Raw genomic sequence first — 14,735 nt, forward strand, 5'->3', positions numbered from 1 at the left:
GTATAGAGTTATGGAGGTTGCAGACCAAACGGACTGACCTCAGTGGGCGGTGACCTGCTTCAGGAGGTGGGCTTACCCAGGTCAACTGAAGAAAAAGGCTGCTCTTATGTACATGTACATTTGGTCAGACATTCAGCGCAGAGAAATTAAAATCGCTTTTTTCAAGCAAGGAAAGAAACAAAAAAAAGCACAGCTGAAAGGAAGAAATTCTGCTTGAGACTATTACTTAAAACACAGGTAGTGACAAAAAATATTTCTCTAAATGCAGAGCTCAGCGTTATCAAAACAATCATTTGAAGCTTTGATCAGACAGCACACAGTACATTTAAAATCATAGCTATCTGCTATGACTATAGTATTTTTTGGAAATATTTTATCCTTACATGTAGAATTCGGCCTTTTTAACTTTGCATTATGTTTGCCACTGTGTGGGTCCCTGTAAACTCTCCCTCTTTAAATGGTACGAAGCTCACAGCCTGGATAGGGACTGCTCGTGTGAAAGCAGCATTCTGAAGGGTGGTGCTGAGGCTGACTCCATCCTGGGCAGTGCCCATTCATCACAGACCAATCAAGGAAATTACAACAAGTGATAAGTTACAGTGTGTCCTATATACTGATGCTTGTTTTGTGCTCAGGGAAAAGTTTTTTTTTTATTTCCTGATGGATATTAATTCAGGAGGTAATGTTTTAAAAGACCATACTTTTTAATGTATTTTATTTTTATTAGTTTCATAGACTCATTTGTTTTAGAGAACATAAAATTAATAAATAAAGGAAAGCAGTCAACTGTATGTAGTTATGAGCCTATTTGTTTAAAAAAATTAACACTGAAATTACATTATACAAAAGCTTTTGAATATAGGCTCAATTTCTTAAAATATCTTTCACAGACATTACATACAGATGTCCTGATGCCTTGCAGAGCACCCCATTTTACCGTTTCACAACCAAAGGAAAACGAAAGAATAATGTTTTGGCTCAAAGAAAGCATATCTGTCTCACTTGGTGTTGACTCATCTTCGCTGAACTACTGAAACAATGCCAGGTACCATCAGAGATACCAGCACTTGCCTTTTTCCATTTCCAACAAAACTGCATTTTTTGTAAGGGACAAAAAAATGGTATTCCCATTAAACAATACCTTCTCAACAAATGTAATTGGCCTATGTCCAGTATGGAAGCTTACCCCCTTACTTGCAGTATTTATTTAGAAGGAGGATACACTGTCCAATCTCACATGCATCGACAAACACTCTTTTTCTTGACTGTTTAGCAAGTTAATAAGGACAAGCATTCTAAGGATTCCTTTCAATGCCTTTGGCGGCAGCTTTCACCAGCTCTCTAATTAAGACTGCCATCCTCTTGAGAAGCAGAACACAATGAATCATTGTCCCAATCTTTTATTTCCGGAAAGGCCAGCACCATTTTTTGAAAAACAGAAAACTGTTTAAAGTTTGAAAAAAACAATTCACATGAGTGCTATGAGGTCAGCACTCTTAAAACTGAAGAGTGCTGGCTCCCTTAAAGCAATACAGCCCTTCTCACACCACAGGTATATTCACAGTGAAAGCTGGATGAAGTATAAATTATATTGTTTTAACATCTTAAACACTGTTTGTGTCATGGCTGATTGCGTATCCAATGAATTACAGCTAGGCAAAGTGAGACAGTGTGCCAGTATGACCTGTGGTCCCCCTTCCCCCACCCTCACCAATGCTGAAACAAAAAATGCTTTATCTCTATAAAATGTAATTTAACCCCGAGTCCTCTGGGTCTTTTTAAGTGTCACCCAAACTCATTAGTTTGGGCAGGCCCATCTCTGGGACACCCGGCACATTGTTAATCTCATAAGCCTTCTCAAGAAGCCCTCCACTCAGCGGATCAATGAGTGGTGAAACACAAGAGTGTCTCTGTGTGCAGAAACAATGGCTAATGAAGATGTTACTGTCAGCCGAGCAAGATCAATTAACAGGCTGCAACTCACCTGCCTACAGGGTGATTCACCTGCAGCACAGAAACAAAGAGAGAGGGCTCGATCTCTGTCTCTGAAGTGCAAGTGCCAGCAGTGCAAACCACATGCAACACTGGGAAAGTGACGACCTCTTAGTCATCTCAATAGCTACTCGATCTTAGAGACACCCGCATGGCAACACATCCTTGAGCTAGTCCCAGATCCGCTCCATTAAGGTGCAGAAAAGGTGCAGAAACTCAAGTCTTCCAGACAAAAATAATAAAATAAAGGCCAAAATTGGATTTTATGTAACGTTCCACATGCAGAGGACAATTTGTCTCCTTGTTTTGCGTGTAATTACAATCAATTTCCAATAACCAAAACTGTATTACTAATGAGAAATATTTTAAGATAATCTGACATGTCTACAATAAAGGTCCAAGTTCTTATTCCAAAATCATTATTTTTTTCTCCGTTTACTTCAGCATTTTTAGTAGGTACTGCATAAAAAAAGCCAGTCACTGAGTTTCACTTACCACTTGGATTGAAAGCCATGCAAGAAATGGGCTTATCGTGGGCAGGAAAGTGAGCCACAATACCCTCCCCATCAGAGTCCTCATTGACCAGAACCTGAAGAAGAGAAACAGAAAGTCTTAGCCTCCTAGTTACAGGTTGGGTCCACTTAACTGCAAAACTATCAGCATCAAGTCAGGTCAGGTGCATGTCTAATGACAGGAGCTGTAGCATATCATGTGTAAGTAATTAAAAGTGAAAAAACTTTAATGGGGATACATACGAATTCTATAGCCATGACAGGTATTCAAAAGCTTCACATGTTAACAATACGCTATAATACTTATTAAAGCTTGTTTTTTTGCACAAATTTAAACACCTTACCACAGTGGAAACTGAAAAAACAACATTTTGTTTTGTTCAAAATATTACTGTCACAATTGTTTGGTGTGGAAATGCGCATCTTTAAGATGTTCAACAAAGGAATATGATATGGCGTGATGATATACTGATATGTTATACACATGGCATGACATGGTATAAGATAATCTTAGTGGTGAAAAGCCTTTTGACAGGAATTTTAAAATCACAATATTGTATACTGAAATAAAATGTAATTTGTATGTACTGGAACTCTGTTTTAGTATGAGCTGAAACAAATATAACTTAAACTACTAATTGAAAAGTGTTTTCCTTTTAATACGAGGTCTACAACTAACACTGGGAGATGCCAAATACAGAATGTTATGTCCCAAAGCGACCTGGTTAACGCTGTTATTCTTCCTCTGAAAGAGCATCAGAGTGGCTTGGGGACTCTCCAAGCAGGTCAGACCCCTACAGCGCTCAGACATGCTGCCTTAAACACCTCCAACACAGCTTCCCAGTCACAGCTCCCTTTTTAACCTCTGGAACAGCATCCCCTGCATGTGTCTGACCAACACACTTCGTGGCCAACAGCTCAACAAACACTTATCGCTGAACCTGTGAGGTCAACCTGCAACATCAAATCTCACGCTGTCATTTTCCCCCCCTTTATTAATCACATCATTGTGCTTTTTTCCTCATTCCCTGCATTGTAAAAACACCGCTATGATGAACAGATTCATCGGGAAATGAATGTCTTTCCCACCTTGGATCTAAGCACACGCTGGAAGGCCTTTTAATGGAAGCTATCAGCAGTTAAAGCGACTACAACACACTGTGGCAAATCCAAAACAAGAAGAACAAGCTTTGAAACTAATGGGCATTTTCCCTAACAGCACTGCTGCATCTGTTCTTCTCAATCAGGAGTGCTGGACTGAAAGAAATACAAAACATTGGGGGGAAAAGAAAACATGTTTCACTGGTTGGTCCTGACACAGGTTATTTCAGTACATGTTACAAAGCATAAATATTTTTGGTCCAAGCACCATCATAACCTTTCCGCCAGTTCCGTTTCAGCAGCCTACTTCAGCACCTAATCATGGTGTGGCTTTAGCTAAGTTTCAGTTCAGAAAACAGGGTATTGTAAAATAAATAACAAAGCAGAACATGAATTTCCATTAGGGAATAGTGTGCACTCACTAGAATCTAGTAAATGGCTCGGACACGGAAAAAACTATTTTAGGAGCTGAGCATCAGAAGCTTCCTGAGATTTAAAGTGTCAACCTGTTCATTTACAACTTTGCTAGAATGTTTTCTTTTCATCGCTTTTATGTTTCTGATACGCACCAAGCCAATTTGGAATCGCGAGTTGTATGTTTTTCACATCTCAGCTTTTACCAACAAAAAATGCAACAGCACACGGGGAAAAAGAGGTACTGTCGACAGACTCTTCCAACCCACCCACCTTTGAGTCATTAATCTTTGGACACATTAAAGGCTATACTCTCCCTATCCAGACACCAGCACATCCCTTGCTCACAACACTGCTTGCCTGCAAGCACCTAGGAAGTCTCATTGGATGCAGCTTTGCCTGGAGCCTAACTGACTAATGCCAAATGTTCGCTTTCATTTGGTCAGTCAGTGGGTGATTTGATCCAAGTTAGATCCCACAAGTCCTGGATCACAGAGCCCAGACCCTGCTCCAGCAAACACCTTCAGAGGTGATGAGCGTAATGGCTGCTGTGTGTCACCCAGGTGGTACTGTGCTTCAGTGGTTGATGATGTAGGTCCTCTCCTATATGTGCAGTGACGTGGGGATCCTTTGCAATGGATAACTATTAAATATACACTGTCAAATGCACATGTCCTGCATTATTACAAAGAGTATAACACAGTATGCTCCACGCCTGGCAGTAATTTAGCCCTACAATGGCTTGTGAATGTGCCGAAGTGAGGGAGAGGGCAGCACACTTTGAAGTTGCTGCAGACCTGCTAATTTGCACAGATGAACACATTCTACATAGGTTACGTTCACAGCTGACATCCCTCAGAGATTAAAAGTGCAGTCTTGAACAGGGCATAAGATGGCTCTTTTATTTTTTTAACTTTATGAGCCCCAAACAATGAAACTCAATAAAAAAGGCTTCTCTTTGGTCACTAACCCATGTATTCCATTTGATCATGAAAGAGATTATAACTTAAGGCCAGACAACAGGCGACCCAGGTTAACAGTGATAAATCTAGCAGAGTTTTGCATTAAGTACCAAACTGCTTTTAACAGGATCCAGCCCAAACAAAAAGCAGCCCCACACTCACACTGAGACATTTATTTCAGACAAAAAATGTCCCACTGACACAAACCAGATCTATTCTGTTACGGCTAACACAGACAAAGTTGTGCTGTAGGGGAATCCTGTTGTTCTCTTTGAAAATAGAATTAGTGTTAGGTTTCCTCTGTGAAGTAAGTCTATTACACAGGAAAGTAGTGCACTTCATCACCTGTAGCTCTTCAACAGGAAACAAGAACTGAGGGATAACTGCTGGGTTTGTCCAGGTTACTGTGAAGAACAATGACTGCTACAACCTGCGTTTTAATTGACCCTGTTGTTAGGAGGCAGAATAGCTCCTCAGGTCTAATCTGATCTCTCTGCGTCCTGTGGCCCATGTCATTTAAATGCCTCGGGAGGTGCCTCTAGAAGCAGTGCGGAGGTGAAGACTGCTGCTTAAAGAGGAAATGCAACTATGTTCATATTTCGGGGGTTAGAAAGAATCAGCATTGACGAGTGCATTTTAAACCACAATAAAAGTAAAAAACCTGACCTCTGTAAACAGTTATTTGTAAAACCGCCAATCAGCATCACAAAACGGAACAAATCTGCAAGTATGTGCAGCGCCAGGTTCTGTGATTCACAATGAGGCAACAGAGCTTCCGTGTGAGGTGAAGAGGTGAAGAATCTTATTACATTGTAAACAAGGAGGCTTGTGAAACCATCTCTTATAATCCAATAGAATTATTGCTCTCAACTTCGAGACGGTTTTGCCGACAAATACTACTTACTGATAACCTTGCATGCAGATCACGTTATAACATTTCTGCAGTGAAATGCATGACGCACAACTCGTGCTTATTCACTTGTACGTCACATTACTTATTCGCTTGTAAATCGCATTACTTTAGTCAGTACGGTGACTAGTGAGCAGGAAGGGCTGCATGTCATCGCAACTTATGAGACCTTGAATGTGAGTTTTGCGACAACAATGCGACTTACAGTACTTTCACAAAGTTTAAGACTTTTTGCTTGATTTTAAATTTGTAAACTGTTTCTATTTTTTTCCCCTTCAACTCTGTTGGCAGATGATCAGGTCATGCAGAGACATTAGGCGGGAAAAGTTCTAAGACTAATATCATCAGTGTTAAGCAGCTATGTTTGATCTGAAACTGGGGGGCTGCCTGGATCTCTTAAAGGTTTGTACCAGTAAAAAACAGTAAAAGTCAAGTAAATACTCAGGATTCTGGCCTGAGCCCAGCCCAGACAATGTGGAAGTCATGTACCCGCCCCAGGGAGGGATACAACAGAACCTTTCCAAGAGAACTTCAGTAACCCCAAACAACACAGCCAATGTGTTTTAAAAAGTTGTCTTAAAAATTCTGCTCTATCTCGGGTTTAGGCAGGGCTGAGTTGATACAGATGCAACTGTCTTTCCACTGAAACAGCAAAATAGTCCACGTCATCATCATGATCCAAAGCTGCTATATTTCCGGCATTTTTTCATTTTCATTCAGGGCCAAATCTCATTTTTGGATTAGTTCTGATTTACATTTTAAATAAAGGCATTTAGTCAGATTTCCACATTATCTTTTTATCCAATAATCTTGTCAAATTTCCTTAACTAAAAATATCCGTTAAATAAACAATGTTGAGTTGTTATAATGTGTGTGGTCCTGAAGATGTGTGCAGCAACTGTGTAACTTGAATACTAAGAGCAAATAATTTTAAACCTGCCAAAATTTTTAATAACCCACCAGCCAAAAACCTGTTTACGGAGGTCAGATGTTTTTTTTAAATCAGATCTGTTTTAATTCATCCTTTATTCTGCTTGAAGGTGATGTACATGAAGACTGCAAACATTTGAACTGGCTTGTAAAAGCTGACACTTCGTTAAAGACAGTAAGCAAGAGAAAACCGCTTGCAAACATTTTTCCATTTCCCACAAAGCTCCATGAAGTTTGTAAAAAATATTTTTACTCATTTTCCAAGCATACAGAATTGCAGCCAGAGTTAATAAATCAGCATCTTTCCATCTTGGCTACCTAGTTACAGAACCCCAAAACTACCAGCGATTTGTCTCTCATTTGTTCAGAATTATCTTGCACTAATCCTGACACCACAAATCTAATGTGGCAATAGTGCATTCTGTAGGAATACGGCAAAATCCCTACTTGTCACATGACTGGCGAAGATCGAGATCACAGGGATTATAAGTCTTTAGTGTCCACTGAATAATTACCCTCTCATTATGTGGTATGGAACTCAGGTTGGATTCTGCAAAGTTTATGACTTTGTGTTGACAACCAGAATCAGTGGAAAGAACTCGAAAACACATTCATTATGGACCAGCCTCGAGACATCAGGAAGAGACTTTGACACCACATGAAACAGTTTTACATCACCTTAATACAAGAAGCACCACCACAGCAATAATTTCTAATCTACAGCATGTCAAGACAGGAAGAGGAAGACGTAATTGGGGACTAAATTCAAAATTAAATTTACAGGCCTCCTTAAAACTCTTGATTCTAAAAACGTATATTTCAAAACCATGGAAAATGTATCTTAAAGACAAAACTTCTTGGTAGACAGTAGGTGGACATTTCCAGTGAGGATAAATTCTGTGTATTTTTGAAGCCTTTTGATTTGTAATAAATGTTTTCGAACGGGTACTGCTTTAGAAATAATCTCCACTTTCCCACCACTCCATCCGGGACTTACAACACAGGAAAACGAACGGGGCCTGAGGCTCCTGTGGGTTACAGAGAGGCCTTTAACCTCTGGTCGTTTCAGATGCTGGGAGGCGGCTACGGCTGGCACACCTCTGCACGCCTGTTTTACCCAGGGGCGGCGAGGATGCGACCGAGTGAAAAGGCTACCTGTCCTTCCCCAACGACGTGGGTGTCGATGATGGTGATGATGCCAGGGGAGTGCGGGCCGCGCCGCACAGCACTGTGAGCGGTGACCTCCTCTTCAGGGACGGCTGTGGGCAGCGTGCCCGCCAGCTGGGTCACCACTTTGCCCACCATGGTCAGCCCTGACTTCAGCGTCTGTGGAGAGAGGGAGAGACGACACAGGCTAGCTGCAAGCGACACCAGACACGGAGGATGCAGAGGCCATCCTGCAGACACTGTAGGACTAACCAAGGGAGCCCGGGAAACATGCCATGAGGACAAAGGTCCTTCAGCCTCTGGACGTCTTGAAGGACCCCTGATTCATTTCATGATCCTTCACAACAGGCACTCAGTCGCCGCATCTCAGAAATATTAAAGAAGGCTTTTCCAAACGCTTGTGCTAAAATAGTTTCTAAAATAAATGTTTGTAAACAGCAAAGTCAAAAGCCCCTCCCTGATCTATTTAAATTACCTTAGTTCATGAGTGTGAAAGCGAACAATTTATCCTTTTTTTTGGGGTCTGCGTAGGCTGATTTGAAATAAATCTGGTGTGTAAGAAAAAGCCTAATATCAGTAGGGAAGGAATGTTCCTCGGAAAGCAGCAATTATGAAAAACTCATGCGATGGAAAAATAATACAGCGGAAGCGGGAGTTACATTTTAATAAGAGTTTGGTTTAAACATCAGTCCCCACTTGTCTCACATTTGCCCTTTCTTAAGGAGTAAATCTGCTGTAATAGATGAAACATTAAACGAACACTCACAAAACAAGATTTCGGTCGAGCAAGCACCTTTGAATAAAACTTTAAATTCTTACGTATCAAAAAGTTATCCTTATACACAAAGAATCATGGATTAAAAAAGGTTAACCCCTCTCCCAGTCCTGCCAGAACCAGGCAAACTGCCTTTGCAAGTCCTGATGAAGCTGTGGAACACGGCCGTCTGCCACCAAGGCTAGGCCACAGATCAATGGAGACTGTTTTGATTAGCACTAAAAACTCAAACTGCAGTGATTAGAAAACACATTAGTGTTGATCAATTAGAAGGTAAACGCTTCTTTTAATAATTCATGGCCGGCAATTTACACACAGTCTGTTAGTGGCTTGTCAGAGAGACCTCCAAAGGACCAACAAAATCAGGCGCCACACTGTATTGACGGCACTACCAAGCCTGAATGCCTGATTAACCTCTCCAGGGTCTAAGCTAAGGTGCAGGCCTCACTCCATTAACGCAGATAGAGGAGAGAACCCACTTAAGCTGTACAATCCATTTACTATAACCACACTGCCTCAGGACTGGAACGGCTATCTTTTACTCAGACCTTTGAAGAATCCCTTAATAAGGGAATAAAAAGAAGCAAATGCAGCCAAGTGTTTCTGTGTCTTTAATCCATGACAAAAAAAGCCAGAGCCAGTTGTGCCCCTGTTCTGATTTTTTACCTGAGATTTTTTACCTGAACATCATCTTGCTGTAGGATTTGGTTTTGATACTCTGCCGTACAGAACAGTATAAGAGAGTGATGTAATGCGGATGTTTGTGAGGAATTCTTTCAGTCAGGGACTTCCATGCCCTGTGCGCAAAGCAGATTTCAAAGGAGACCAGGGCAGGGAAAAGGTGCATCAGAAAGCTGGGGTATTATAATTAATTACAGCATAAGCCTCAGCCTGGCATTCTTTGAAGCTGAAATTCCTAAACATATTTTCTTGTCATATTGTTAATCTATGGCACGTTCCTTTAGATGCATGCCAACGGTACTGCTCTCACGTAAGCTGTTAGGACTCATTAGGAAGCTATTGTGCAGCAAGGGGAATACAGATGGAGGCCTAACAAATCAATTAACCACCCTGGGGTCAGAAAGACTAAAAACATTTGGAAACAGCCATAATCCTGGCACGTCAACGTTACAATCACTTTCAGCTGGCCTGAAAAGTGCAGCACTGCTGTAGCGCATGCCACCTTTTTCTCAAGGATGTCATACTCAAGGTCATGTGAAAGCCTTGCTTTCTACAGCTCATTCTTTCCAAGAATTATAGAGGCACCCCAAGACAAATACTTATCAGCACTCGCTAAACCGAGCTGAAAACCACACTCGCTTTAATGAGCACAGCATTAAAAATGAATGACTTATATCCGTGTAAACATTTACAGAAGAAATGACATTTTTAAAATAAAAGGAGAAATGTGGGCACAAGATCAAGTGTACGTTAAAGTAAAAGGGAGCGCGGGCCATGAGGGCTCAAGAACACTGTGTTCTTACTGTTTTCTCACTCATCAATACAAATAATCCTGTAGTAAGTGAATAATGCCTCGCAAGCAAAGGCCTGAAATGCACACAGTATGAAGCTGTCAGAGTGATGGGTGACAGGGAGTACTCACTTTGGCAGCACTAATGACCGTGGCGGTGTAGGACTGGGCATTGTCTCCACAGGCTCCGCCGCGAGACTGATGACACCGGATCAGCTGGGAGAGGCAAAGACAAGCGGGCCACATCATGCCATTAGTTTAAACATTTAAAGGTCTCCAGCAGTCATTAGCTCTGATGGTATTTATTACAGTCTCCCTGTGCTGTAGGGAGGGGGGATTGTCTCAGAAGGGAGAGCATTACATTAGGAGCGCCTGCCCCTGTTTCCTAAAAGGTCTCGCTCAGGTGCAGCTTTGCGTTTCAGGAACAAACAACTCGTCTGTAATTCCCTGTAATTCACCACTGAACCCCAGCATGTGGTCCCATCTGTTCATTACAAAAGAGACGTGCATCTATCAGAAGGCAGGAGAGATAACTCTCCATTAAATGTATTGCAATGAAATGAGGATCTCTCTAAAACATTCCACATCAACCACCATCCATTAATTTTTTTGGTAGTTTTTTTTTTTAAGATACTCTTCCTGATATGATTCACTGTGCTTATAAAAATTACATTTAATATAAATGCTTTTTACGATTGTTAATATGAAAACCTTCGTGGGCCCACCATGCCCAGAACGTTAAGTTCATGTGTAGCCAGTCGCGAAACATGTGGGACAGCCTGCTATTATTCTTACCTTGTTCTCAGCATAGGCCAGCCAGCGGCTTCCGAGAGCAATAGGGTTCAAATTGGGCCCGGGACAGGGGTAGCAGCCTAAAAATACACAGCGCCAGATAACTTCTCAACACCACCTTGGTGGCCGAATGAAACAGAGATTGTGGAGAGGCTGCGTGTGTGGGGGTGAGACAGGAGAGTTTCTGCTACAATAGTGCAATACTAAAACTGGTTTAAAAACTATTACTGCCCTGGAACACCGTCGTCTCTAAACTGCAGCCCTCCAAATGACTTTTTAAGGTTTTGCTAAGTACTCGATACATCTTTGTTTAAAATGAAAATGAACTGATCCAATTAAAACGAGACTAAAAAGCAAGTACTAAGCATTCGAGGAATCAGAGAATGTGAGCAACAGAAAGCAAGTCTCATGGTGATTCATGTGAGAGGTGTCACCCTTGCTTTGCAACACCCTTAATATGCTCCTGAATATTACTAGTTTAGACAAGATGAATGAAGGGTGGACTGGAGACACTATTATGCTATCCTGAAAACGTTTAAGGCCTTGAGTCAGGAGAGCAAATGGCCATCGACCAATTATGTGAACTACGCAGGAGGCCGTGTTATCCGATCACAGGCAGGGCAGCTTCTGTACTGATTAACCAGCAGCCATAATGACCCCCCCCCCCCACAACAGCAGAGAGAAAACCACAGCCATAAGCAACTAAGCTAGCAGCCTCAGTGTACTGACTGGACAGGAGGCCAAGTAAGTAGAACAGAGACAGGGAGCAAAGTTTCCAGCTCCAGTACACACAGTGAGGTCATTTAAGTGCAGATTTCCAATAGAAAAGAAAAAAGCACGCTGACAGTTATTTAGTGCTCAGTGCGCAGATAAAATGTATGCAGAAAGTAATTTACTGTTTAGTGCTTGGATCTGAACTGGGGTGAATAGGACTTGAGGTAAGCCACAAGCACAGTAATGCAAAACCCTTTTGTGCTTTTCCAGGGAGAAAGAGCCAATGGAGTGAGATAACATGTGTTTAACACATCCTGTGTGGAGGGGCTCGAGGATTTTCTGTATTGTTCATAAACCTCATATTTATCCTGAGCAAGGACCATGTAACATTACCGAGAAAAGATACTTGAAGAAAAACATGCAGAAAAAGATTAAAAATAGTATTTTCTCATTTAATTTTCCCCTAGGAAGCAAAAAAAAAACCCAAAGAGAAACAGAGCAAAGACTTATCGCTCTGCGTAGATGCAACTGGCTTGAAAAATGTAAGATGATTTGATTTTTTTTTACAGTTAATTGTAAGTGCGACAAACAAATTGCTAGGCCGTATTTCTAAAATAAAAAGCCCCAGCTTTCTGTTTAATGAGAAAGAATGTAAAGTTATTCACCAGTAGCCCTTCCTGCAGTGCAGACAGTATGGGGAAGGCAGACAGACAAGTGATACATTAAAACTACACTAATGGCAATTTACAACCTGCATTTACAAGGACAAAGTGAGCCATATAAGTTTTTAATAGGTCAATTACAGACCAGTCTACTCCTGACTACAACTGTCAAGTTACCCATTCTTTAAACAAGTTCACATCTCTCACAAGCTCGCATTTTGTAATGTTTGTATTTTTTTCCTTCTTAATAAATAAATAATTTTAAGTCTCAGTGAAGACACAGACATTCAATATTTTCCATATTCACTACAACAAGAACATAACTCAGGTGCAACATAGTACATAGAGTATAAAGGAAATGAAAAGTAAAATAATAAGAAGAAAATATACAAGATTTAATCAGAATTACCCACAACTATCAAGGGATTATTGACCATAACAGCATATTAGAAATAAATAAATAGACCTAAAAATGTATATTTGATGACAGGACAGCTAAATTTAAGGACAAGCAGAGATTACCACACTCCATTGATAACTTCGAACATACTTAACTGTTGCTAATGGCAAGTGAAAGAAAAAGCACAAGTTCATTTCTGATTTTATTATATTGGGCCGTAACAGTTTCAAAGGAAAACAAAAAAAAATGGTGAAAGCAGCCCCACTCTGCTTTGTTTATAATCTACGTCCGCTGACTCTATAGGTTGGTCTGACACAACTACTTGTGGATTTACAATAACAAAAATGTGCAAAGCTGATTAATTCTTTGAGGATTTCCTGTTCTGTGGTGCTATTGATCAAAGAACAAAAAACAAAACAAACATGCCATATGAATATTTGATTGAGCTTAAAAGGAGGAAATATAACAGAATGCCACCATCAAAAAAGTAAAAAAATAAGGATCTTACTTACTTGTGACAAAGAATTTTTTTGTAAAAGTACAGCTATCAAATGCAGCGATCTTTTCTTGCAGAACTACTACAAGGATCCTACGGAACAAGGAATAATGTTGTTAGTGGGAACATTTTGATTTTTATATACATGTTATTACTGCCTTTCTTTCAGAAGTCCAGCATGAAAACAGGCAAGAGCTATATGTAGACGTTTGTTTTTTTAAAGACAGATGAAACAACTCTCAAGTCAAATAGTTTTGATCCCAAGCATCACTAAAGAAAGTGTAAGAGGTGTTCACCGTTTGTTGCAGTGAAGGTCGTGGATTGGAGTTTTGAACTGGATGGATTTCACCATCTCCCCGGTCCTCAGAGAATACAGGTCCACACAGCAGTAAGGGGGGCTTGTGCTGGAAAACACAGAAGACTCGACACAGTCAAAAGTCACTCCAGTGCAGCCCGCAAGAGCAAAACATAACAAAAGAAATCGATCTGCAGGTGACATTCAGCAATTTTTTGTAGTTTTAATGTATTTACCCCAAACAGTAAAATAAAAAACTATAACTGCTCCAAAACATACCACAATTTATGGCTTTTGTTCTCTATAATGTAAAAAGCAAATCCTTCAAAACGTACTAACATATATATCCCTTTATATTTTTTATCTACAGTGGAGCAAAAATGTATTTGTTACCGAACAAACAAGCATAACAACAAGCAACCTAAATACCACCAGCATGACAACACAAAAACAGATTCACCCAACAACACCCAGATGAAAAAGCATGAGCATTTATATACACTACAGTAACGATTAGCCCCATAGAGGGAAATGGTGAGAGAGTTATACGCTTGGCTGTATAACTTAATGAACTAAACGCCAGGCTACATTTTCATAAAGCATATTAAAATTAATTTATTAATTTAATCCTTCTCAAACATTATATTATCTTCCCTATCCAAGCAGAGGCTTCAATAAGTTATAACAGTCAGCCAACTTTTTAGGAAGGTTTGGTTTAATTTGGTGCAGATTTCCTACGCAGCCGATCCATTTAGTTTCTCTGGGTTACTGATTCTTATTGTACATACAAAATATCAAAATATCCTGCTGCTACAGAATTAAAGACAATTCCAAACAATGAAAATAATATGCTTATGTATCAATACCAGAGGCTTCACTAATTATTCAGGTAAACTGGAATTTTAAATGGCTCCTAATTTAACATGAGCTCAAATGTCTTTATTCACATTCAAGAAAGACATGAAAAGTAATCAGCTGATGAAGAATAAAACTTTTTGTAGATGAAGAAAGCAATGGTAGTGCTTTGAACATTTATATTTACCATGTGTAATTAAATTACTACTACATCAAACATTTTAATTCATTATATAAATAACACAAACAAAAAAACAATGCATTTTGAGGGTAAATTTATAAAGGGT

The 14,735-nt window shown here is 40.1% G+C and overlaps 1 protein-coding gene across 5 annotated transcripts in view; it reads right to left on the reverse strand.

Annotated features, from left to right (window-relative positions):
* Positions 1–14,735, reverse strand: part of bcas3 (BCAS3 microtubule associated cell migration factor) — a 234,446-nt gene that overhangs the window by 192,726 nt on the left and 26,985 nt on the right. For all 5 annotated transcript variants that reach the window (XM_006640898.3, XM_015367379.2, XM_015367378.2 and 2 more), the window contains 6 exons: positions 13,595–13,702; positions 13,315–13,391; positions 11,030–11,106; positions 10,367–10,450; positions 7,977–8,147; positions 2,488–2,581 (listed from right to left, as the gene is read on the reverse strand). In XM_006640898.3, the coding sequence (XP_006640961.1) occupies positions 2,488–2,581; positions 7,977–8,147; positions 10,367–10,450; positions 11,030–11,106; positions 13,315–13,391; positions 13,595–13,702 (611 nt within the window). The remainder of the gene's footprint in view (positions 1–2,487; positions 2,582–7,976; positions 8,148–10,366; positions 10,451–11,029; positions 11,107–13,314; positions 13,392–13,594; positions 13,703–14,735) is intronic.

This window comes from Lepisosteus oculatus, chromosome 26 (assembly GCF_040954835.1).
Source record: "Lepisosteus oculatus isolate fLepOcu1 chromosome 26, fLepOcu1.hap2, whole genome shotgun sequence".
Classification (NCBI taxonomy): domain Eukaryota; kingdom Metazoa; phylum Chordata; class Actinopteri; order Semionotiformes; family Lepisosteidae; genus Lepisosteus; species Lepisosteus oculatus.